The 9,451-nt window shown below is 34.9% G+C and overlaps 1 protein-coding gene across 1 annotated transcript; it reads left to right on the top strand.

Moving 5' to 3' along the window:
* Window positions 1–488: 488 nt before the first annotated feature.
* On the top strand, window positions 489–4,194 carry LOC149171511 (alpha terpineol synthase, chloroplastic-like). Its single transcript, XM_089427481.1, has 10 exons — window positions 489–781; window positions 887–1,083; window positions 1,169–1,281; window positions 1,375–1,577; window positions 1,794–1,879; window positions 2,602–2,709; window positions 2,818–3,033; window positions 3,145–3,283; window positions 3,373–3,621; window positions 3,737–4,194. Exons 1-10 carry the CDS (start codon window positions 551–553, stop codon window positions 4,034–4,036), a joined length of 1,842 nt encoding a protein of 613 aa, XP_089283607.1. The 5' UTR covers window positions 489–550; the 3' UTR covers window positions 4,037–4,194.
* The last annotated feature ends 5,257 nt before the right edge of the window (window positions 4,195–9,451 follow it).

Genomic DNA, 9,451 nt, shown 5'->3' with positions numbered 1-9,451 from the left:
ATAATAAGTTCAATTCAAATACTAGAATATAGGCCTCAAGAGCATTATTTACTAGGTATCACAAAGCTCAAGAGTAAAATACCCTTGTATCGAGAGAAATCTCAAGGACAACCCCTCTTGCTACTCTTCCAGAATATTATTATTAATTCATAAATAATGCTTTCTTAATTCTTATTTTATAAAATATCATGTATTATTTTTGAAATATAAATTTTGATATTATAAGTTATAATTAAAAGAGTAAAACTATAATCCCAAGGCAATATCAAAACCCACGGATTAAATATGCACGGTGTAGGTCGGTAATACTGTGTGTCTTATTCCGCTAATAATATGAAACGTGTCTTTTACTGTGCTTATCCTTCCGCGATCATTTCGCTGAGGAAACAACAAAAACCAAGCATCTGCGTGGGTAATTATTACTGTTTTCCTCTTTCTTGAATGGATGGTTATGAGGACGTCAGCTGTATCCTATAAATATGACTTCCTTATTTCGAATCGCTCAACCAAAACCTTTCAGTTCAACTTTTAGCTTCCTAATTCGATTCCAATGGCTCTCCTTTCTATCTCCCCCCTTCAGAAACCGCTTACCAGTTGTAGTCCTTTCTCTGCAACAATCCCAACTCTTGGTGTACGCACGCGACGAAAAACTGTGACACCCTCCATTACCATGTGTTCGACAGCCCCTGTATCGGATGATGGTGCAAAGAGACGCATAGCGAATCATCATTCCAACCTCTGGGGCGACGACTTCATACAGTCTCTCTCCACACATTATGAGGTAATTTTCAACTTGTTTTTAAATGCATATTTCTCCTATTGAAGCGAACGAAATGACTACATTTTTCCTTTTTATTTACTGTGTTGAATATTGTGTATGGGTCAGGCGCCTTCATACCGTGAACGTGCAGAGACACTTATTAAGGAAGTGAAAGAGATGTTCACTGAAATTGAAGATGGACTATCAATCACTCCCCTCAATGATCTGCTTTCACGGCTTTCCATGGTCGATAGCATCGAACGTTTGGGAATCGATAGGCATTTCAAAATGGAGATCAAATCAGCGCTGGATTATGTTCACAGGCCAGTCATCGTAGCCTCATCATCATTATTTATTTATGCTTTATATACTATGGCATACACATGATTAAATTAGTTTCACGTACAGTTACTGGAGCGAGAAAGGCATCGGATGTGGCAGAGAAAGTGGTGTTACTGATCTCAACTCAACTGCACTGGGCCTTCGAACTCTTCGACTACACGGGTACCCGGTGACTTCAAGTAGGTAGATCCACATTTAATTAGGAAATCCGTCGTATAATTTCCTGTATGAAGGCATCAACTCACATAGATTTGATAATGCATGAATATCAGGTGTATTGGAAGAATTTAAAGACGAGAAGGGGCAGTTTGCCAGTTCTTCCATTCAAGGAGAGATCAGAAGTGTTTTCAATTTATTTCGGGCATCGCTCGTTGCTTTTCCAAATGAGAAAGTTATGGAAGACGCTCAAATCTTTTCTACGATATACTTGAAAGAATATCTAGAAAAGATTCCGCTATCCAGTCTTTCACGACAGGTGAGGCAGGGAAGTTGATAAGAAGAAGCAGGGAAGTTGATAACATATAAATAAATTTCGCTAGTAAATTTCTTTGGGTGTCTATTTTTGGAAAAAAAAAGGATTTTCGAATGCCGAGGGAGCGATTCTGATGTGATATACACCTTCTAATTTACAACAAGCGTTTACAACCGTCCCTTGAGTTTTTTTATAATAGTGTGAATTTTGTGGCTGCAGATAGAATACGTCATGGAATATGGTTGGCACACAAACCTTCCACGATTGGAATCAAGGCATTACATTGACGTATTTGGATATCATGAGTAGGACAATTATCTCACCGTCCATTTAATTTCCTTGCCTTCAACTTTATAAGTACAAGTAAAAATTTCTTTTACTTCATAGATTTTTCTAGTTGGTATGGTTGGCACACCAACCTTTCACAATGGGAAACAAGGCATTTCATGGACGTATTTGGATATAATGAGTAGACAATTATCAAGTAACAAATATACAATTTGTCAATGCGTATTAAGTAAGTGAGATTATATATATTTATAATGGGTCTGCTAAAATTTAATAAAGTAAACTAGTTATACGACCTCAGTTCATTTAATGCTTATAATAAAGTAAACTAGTTATACGACCTCAGTTCATTTAATGCTTATAGACAAACTAGTTATTTTGAACGCAATTGAAGTATGAAAATCCAACCATAAACATATACAGCCTCCGCCCATTGACAAAGTAGTTATTTTTATCCTATTTATCTCACTTTCAATTTAACTTCCGCGCCTTCAACTTTATACGTACAAGTAAAAATTTATTTTATTTTGTAGATTTTTCAAGTAGGTATTTTATAGACTTTTGTCTTTATGTTGAAAGCGATCCTACTCTCATCCTGAAATAGTCAGCCAATCTGACTTTATTTCCTGGTTAAGCAGTCAGGCTTGCCTTTTCAACTTTCATCACAGAACTCCGTTCTCGAATGTCTTTGTTTCCACGTGGTATTTCCAGTTAATACTAGTTGGACTTTTGTTTACAGAAAGCCATGGATGTCATATGTGAACACCGAAAAACTTTTAGAACTTGCAAAATTGGAGTTCAATATATTTCACTCCATACAACAAAGAGAGTTAAAACATATCTCCAGGTGATGAGCTTTCTTACTGGATTGTATTTTCTTCTTACACAAAATCTGGGTGTCAATAGTCTAATGATTTCCAATATTCAATAGTAAAATATAATCGTTTGTGATTAGATGGTGGAAGGATTCAGGTTTCTCTCAAATGAATTTTGTTCGCCACCGTCATGTCGAATACTACACTTTGGCCTCATGCTTTGCGATTGATCCTCAACATTCTGCATTCCGAGTCAGTTTTGCCAAAATGTGTCATCTTGTCACTGTTCTGGATGATATCTATGACACCTTCGGAACGATGGAAGAGCTCCAACTCTTCACAGCAGCAGTTAAGAGGTGGTAACAGCGGTGAAAAACTTTGAGAAGAATATTTTCTTGCTCTTAAAATGCCTATACAGCGATCAACTGATCTGACCAAAATTTGTTCTTATGATTGCATATGATCAGATGGGATCCATCAGCGACAGACTCCCTTCCAGGATACATGAAACGAGTGTACACAGTGCTTTATGAAACCGTAAATGAAATGGCACAAGTGGCGAAGAAGTCTCAAGGCCGAGATACCATCATCTATGCTCGACACGCTGTATGGATAATAAGGATTCTTACATATATTTGAAGAATGATTTGGCCAAGTTGGTGATTAGTTAATTTGCTTTGCTTGTGTATGTGCAGTGGGAAGCCTATCTTGATTCGTATGTGAAAGAAGCAGAGTGGATCTCCACTGGTTGTCTTCCAACATTCGAGGAGTACTACGAAAATGGCAAGATTAGTTTTGGCTATCGTATAACCATGTTACAACCGATCCTCTCGATGGACATTCCTTTTCCTCACCACATCCTACAAGAAATCGACTATCCATCCAGGTTCAGTAGCTTGGCGGCTGGCATCCTTCGACTTAAAGGTGACACTCGCTGTTACCAGGTATGACATATATCAAACCAAATTCAAATAGAAGAAGTTTTGTGTGGCATTGCACCACTAATTTTAGGGAGTTTTCATTAGAATATAAATTTTTACATTGGCATGGCTATTGCAGGCAGATAGTGCCCGTGGAGAAGAAGCTTCATGCATATCATGTTATATGAAAGAGAATCCCGGATTAACAGAGGAAGATGTTGTCAATCATATACATGCCATGGTCGATGACTTAATCAAAGAATTAAATTGGGAGCTTCTCAAACCAGACTGCAATGTTCCCATATCCTCTAAGAAACATGCTTTTGACATCTGCAGAGCTGTTCATCATGGCTACAAATACCGAGATGGCTACAGCGTCGCCACCAATGAAATAAAGGATTTGGTAATGATAACCGTTCTTGAACCTGTGCCTCTGTAATCACACGTTAGACCTAAAGTGATAACCGTATGTACCTTCTTGCCTGACTGTGTGCTGGATTAGATATACCTAATGATGAAGGTTGCTTATGGAGTTAAGATAGGTTGATGACTTGCAGCTTCTTCAATTTCTGTGTCCTGCCACTATTTAAATAAAAAAGGGCCTTTTTAAGTTACATGTGCAGCTTATCCATGTCAAACTTTGGAAAATGTTTAATACCATCACACAAATTCAGCAAAAAGGCTAAATAACATACATGCATTTTGATTTCTTTGGATGAGGAACCACATATAGATTTAAATTATTTTTTAACATATAAAAGATACGGTGTTTATATTAGCATATTCATAAATTTGAAGCACTTGTTTTGATTTCAATTTAATTATACATTTATTTAGTTTTATAATTTTGGGTAATATTTTTATCTAAATAATATAAAGAATTATTTACATATATACCATGAAAAATATTAAATATAATAGTCTTAAATTTTAAATTAAATAAATTTAACTTATCATATATATATATATACATATACATTTGGTTTTAAAGAGAAATTAATAAATCTCGTCCATTTAAATTTGAAATTATTTATTTACTAAATTTCTAAATATTTAAAATTTAATTAACACATTAGAAATAAATAAATTTCATACTATAATATTGGTCTTTTTTTTTTATCAATTAAATCTTAAGAGACTACGACTAAATAAATTTCCATACCATTAAAAGAATATTTGTCTTTTTTTATCAATTAAATCTTATTAAATTTTAAATATTATAAATTCAATTTTATTTTTGCAAATAAATAAATTTCCACAAAATGATAGCAATATGTGTAGTCTTCTAGTTAATTTTCAAAGTGTTTAAAATGATATGTTAGTTCTTAAAATACAATTATAAATTTAGACATAACATTTATTTCTATGTATGATACTAAAAATGAACAATGTATTTTGGATTTAGATCAAATATCATGCTCAATGATGAGAGTTGATTCTTTTTAATGTACCAAACATATTTGCCAAAGGCTTCTTATTTCAACTTAAGGTGGGTGACCATTAATGGAAAGCCTAGATTGATTCTCAAAAGAATATACTTAACATATGCTTTGATTGAATGCATTGAACAATTATAGTGTGTTAGAAAGTGTTTTAAGTTGCATTGAATTTTAATAAATTTTAATAAATATATATTTGCCACCCCACCAACCAATTTCCTAAAAATTTTCAAACCATAACTAATTTTATAAAATCTTGCGAGGCATCGAGACTCACTGTCTACTTTCTGTACTATGAGATGGACAGAGCGAAAACACTGCAATGCTACTCTACAAACATGCCAAACACTAAGGGATGTATATACCCAAACAATAAGAATTAGTAACAGATAAAAAGGAACATGGAAACGAATGGGAAAGAAAATTATCTTGCACACTTAGTTACCTGGATTCCATAACAAAGACCCGCCATCGTAGAGCTCTGACCTCCACATGCTAAGGTTTTGAATGAATTGAGTCACCATGAGGGATGGAAGGAGGTCATTACTTTCGTAACAACCCACCCAAAATCAATTACCGGGATTACACTCGTGAATTGCACCGTCTCATGTATGCCTACCAACACCGCAAGGACAACTAGAGATCACTGTAGCTAGTTGGAAGTCCAAAAGTTTCCAATGGTTAATGAGCAGTGTCAAGTTTAGGTGAGGCTATATTAATTAACACCAATACTAATTCCATTAAAATGTTGATGTACGGTTTAACAGCCATTAGTAAGCGTTATTTATATATAAACTATAAAACATAATTTAACACGGATGTGGACATTCTAACTACATTTATATCCACACCAATGCGTAGTAATAAGCGTAGAAAACATAGTTATAGCTACGTTTATCATAATTTGGGAATGTGCTAGGGGTGTTACATTCTTTAAAGTAGAAACTGAAATAATTTATATTTGTATTCACAAATTATAATATTTAATCTAGAAGCCCTATATGTTTAGTTGGACTTAAAAAGTTTGTATCCAATCAATACAATTAGGGTTTTATAGGGAGAAAAAAGTATTCTAATTTTGAATTCTTATGGATCTAAAAATCAATTGTTCATCTGAATTCTTATAAGTTAACACTTAAATATATGAAAAATCTTATGTACACAGATGACCTTACCCTAATTATTCAATATAAAAAAAACACAATCGGAAGATTTTTTAATTGTATATTTTTAAATATATCACTCAGTGTTGTTGCGATATATTTATTTGAATTACATAATTTTAACCATTAATATTTTCAATTTCAAGAGTATTTTTTATTAATTTACAATTAACAAGATTTCATAAAAAATATAGAGATAAATTTAGTGTTATGAAAAAAGTTCTATTCTCAATTTCAATAATTTTTATTTTTATATTTTTATTTTTTAAGAGATGGATTTTAAACAAGGTGTTCTCTATACTACTAGTATAACCCCTTATTGTTATTAGTGCAACCCCCTTATTATATTGTTGTGCCCATGCAGTCTCATATTGTTATTATTGTGCCCCATATAAGCCCACTATTGTTATTGTTTTGCCCTTACGTTATTATTTTTATGTCGGCTTTGATTACATTATGACCCCTTGGACTCGTATATCTAGAAAGAAGGTCTTGTCATTTGTATCATCCAAGAATTGTTCATTTGTGCAATGTAAAGGAGGTTTCCCCCTCGAAGTTTCTTATTTTTAAGGCGTTTGTCTTCTTTTCTATCTTTTGTGAGCTGGTTTCATAACATTTGGTATCAGAGCTTTGGAATCTATGGTTTCGCTCCTCCAAACAGGTCATCAGGGGCATTTTCTCTATAATGTTTTTTCTGCGACGTTTCATAAGGTAAAACGAAAACCCATTTGAAATGACATCTCACTGCACCTCGGGTGCAAATTTTAGAGCTTGTCTCGCTATATTTTTGGAGATATGATCTGAGGAAGTTAGGGTTTTTACAAGCTCTAGAATTTCATATGAAATAGGCCATCGTGGAATTTTCACTATAATTGTTTTTCTACATTAAGTTTCAAACTCTGAAATTAAAACCCATTTGAGCCGAAAACTTGGTGAAGCACGGGCCTGAATTTCAGTTTTTTTTTTGTTATATTTTGGGAGATACAGTCCGAGACATTTAGGGTTTATTTATCCTCCCAAATTACATCCCAAATAGGTGACCTTGGGAAAACCGTCATAAATTTCTCTTTAGGAATCTTGAAATTTCATGAGAAGTTGCAGAAAGAGGACGGCCTACAGTTTTTTGTGTATCGGCTTCAGGTCCAAAGGTTGAAACAATGACACGGGGCACTTTGTACAAGTTCATTCTACTGAACTAGTCTATAATCAAGTCATCGTGCTAGATTTGACATTACCCTTCCTTGTAGAATCCAATCTTGATCAGACTTGCGGCGTTAGAAAGAGGACTTAAAGGGCTATTGCAGGACAAAATTGTAGAACTTGGAGATATGAAATTACAAAGTTACAGTCATTTCAAGATAGAGCTCCTAATTTCATGAAAAGGAGATATGATCAAGTTTGATGGCAATGATTCGTTAAATTTGATACTACATATGAAGCGATATTTTGATCTACATGAGGTGAAATTGTTATAAAACGTACGTAGTGCATCTTTATATTTAGAACCAAATCAATTTTTATGGTATGAAGGGATTTTTTCTCGTAAACCACTTGTCATGTGGTCAATTTTCACAGAGAAAATGATAGCACGTTATGAGGATATAAAGAGAAACACCTTCTTTAGCTAATTGATAAATCTCAAACAAAAGGATTCAATGGCAGAGCACATTGAGGACTTTCAAAAATTCAATATAAGGGTAAGTGATATTCCAGAGAAGAAAAGGATTGATGTCTTCATAAGGAATTTAAAGGATAACATTCGACATGAGGTTCATCTTTGGGAACCTGATTCATTGGAGAAGGCATTCATGTTGGCAAGAAAAATTGAAAGTGAAATTATGGAAACAAGGAATCCCACCACTGAGGACTATAATTATGGAAGTGTTTTTTCTCCTATCCTTCCACAACCTGCAACGTTTACACCACAAACATTGGAAGATAAAAGAGAAAAAGAGCTTTGTTACAATTGTGATAGCAAATAAACTAAATGTTGGCATTATGAGACAAGTGTTGTCCTTGATGGCAAACCACACTGATGAGAAATCATAGTGCAGAAGGACAGCAGCAAGGAATTGATGATCAGACTATAAGAAGGAGAGAAAGTTAATACACGCAGGTTTGTCAAGCCCAAGTCGCGTGTACACGCAGGTTGGCTTCATTAAAAACGCGTGTATGTGGAAAACTCATTTTGGTCCATGGCGGTTAGTCCTTGGAAGTTGTGCCTATGGTTTTGGACCTTGGTGTCTCGACGGACGTGTTGATCCCTAGTTTTAAAGTTGATGGTATTGGATTTCTATGGTTGTGGCCCTTGGTATTGAACAAGGCCTAAGGTTATATAAGGAGAAGGAAATCATTAGGCAAGTGCATCTGAAATGTCTTGAATATCTGATGAAGCATTAGATCTAGTATGCAGGGTTATGGGTTGATGATGCATTGCTTGATCTGAGCTAAGAAGAGATCTCACCGGTTGATGGAGAACTAGATCTAAGGAGAGATCGGGATCAAATGGTTGAAATGAACTATCTTTATGATGCTTATTCTAGATCTACATACTGACGCATGTATTGTTATGAGTATGACTGATGTCTGGTACAGCTGCAAGTTATGAGAAATTATTTTTAGATCTGTACGCGGGTTGTCTTTGGTAAAAGCGCGTATACACGCGGGTTTGATTCATCTAAGTAGCGTATACATTGTAAAGCTTGATATTTGAAGTTGCAGATGGATCTGATGGTTATTACAGAGTTCTGTGTCTGCTCTGTGTTCTGGTGACTGTTGTTAACAGGGTTTCAGTGATTCAGGGTTTGATGATTGTTTTGAGCTTCAATGATAGTTATGGGTCCAGTATGAAAATTGGATGAAAAGTGGCCTTACAGATTATGTGTTGTGCTTCAGTGTATCCAGTCTGAAAATTGATGAAACGTGGTACCTGGAGGTGAGAAGATTGTAGGCAAGCATCTACGTACTAGTATCTAAGCTAGTACAAAAGCTAAAGGAGATCTTTGGAGCATTGTAGCAGGTAGCAGCCTGCGTACTAGTAAATGGATCGGCTAGTACAAGAGCAAAGGGGGTTGTAGCTCCCGTACTGGTATAAGACTGCACCAGTACAAATATTGTAAAAGGATTTTCTTATTAAGAAGAAGATTGAGTTGACTTGCAGCAGGTGGTTTTCACCCACATTGGGTTTCCACCTTATATCTTTGTGTTCATGTGTGTGGCTCTAGTGTGATGTTCTGTTCTGTTATTCTGCAC

This window comes from Pinus tabuliformis, chromosome 4_2 (assembly GCF_031772625.1).
Source record: "Pinus tabuliformis cultivar Carrire ecotype Pingquan chromosome 4_2, CPIR1, whole genome shotgun sequence".
Classification (NCBI taxonomy): domain Eukaryota; kingdom Viridiplantae; phylum Streptophyta; class Pinopsida; order Pinales; family Pinaceae; genus Pinus; species Pinus tabuliformis.
Note: the sequence above shows the minus strand (reverse complement) of the source record. Positions and strands in the feature narration are given on the sequence as shown.

Excerpts from the sequence above, each read along its gene's own strand:
- LOC149171511 (XM_089427481.1), top strand. The coding sequence starts at position 551 with ATGGCTCTCCTTTCTATCTCCCCCCTTCAGAAACCGCTTACCAGTTGT. Across the intron at positions 3,284-3,372 it reads TCATCTATGCTCGACACGCT|TGGGAAGCCTATCTTGATTC; the intron begins GTATGGATAATA and ends GTGTATGTGCAG. Across the intron at positions 3,622-3,736 it reads GTGACACTCGCTGTTACCAG|GCAGATAGTGCCCGTGGAGA; the intron begins GTATGACATATA and ends TGGCTATTGCAG.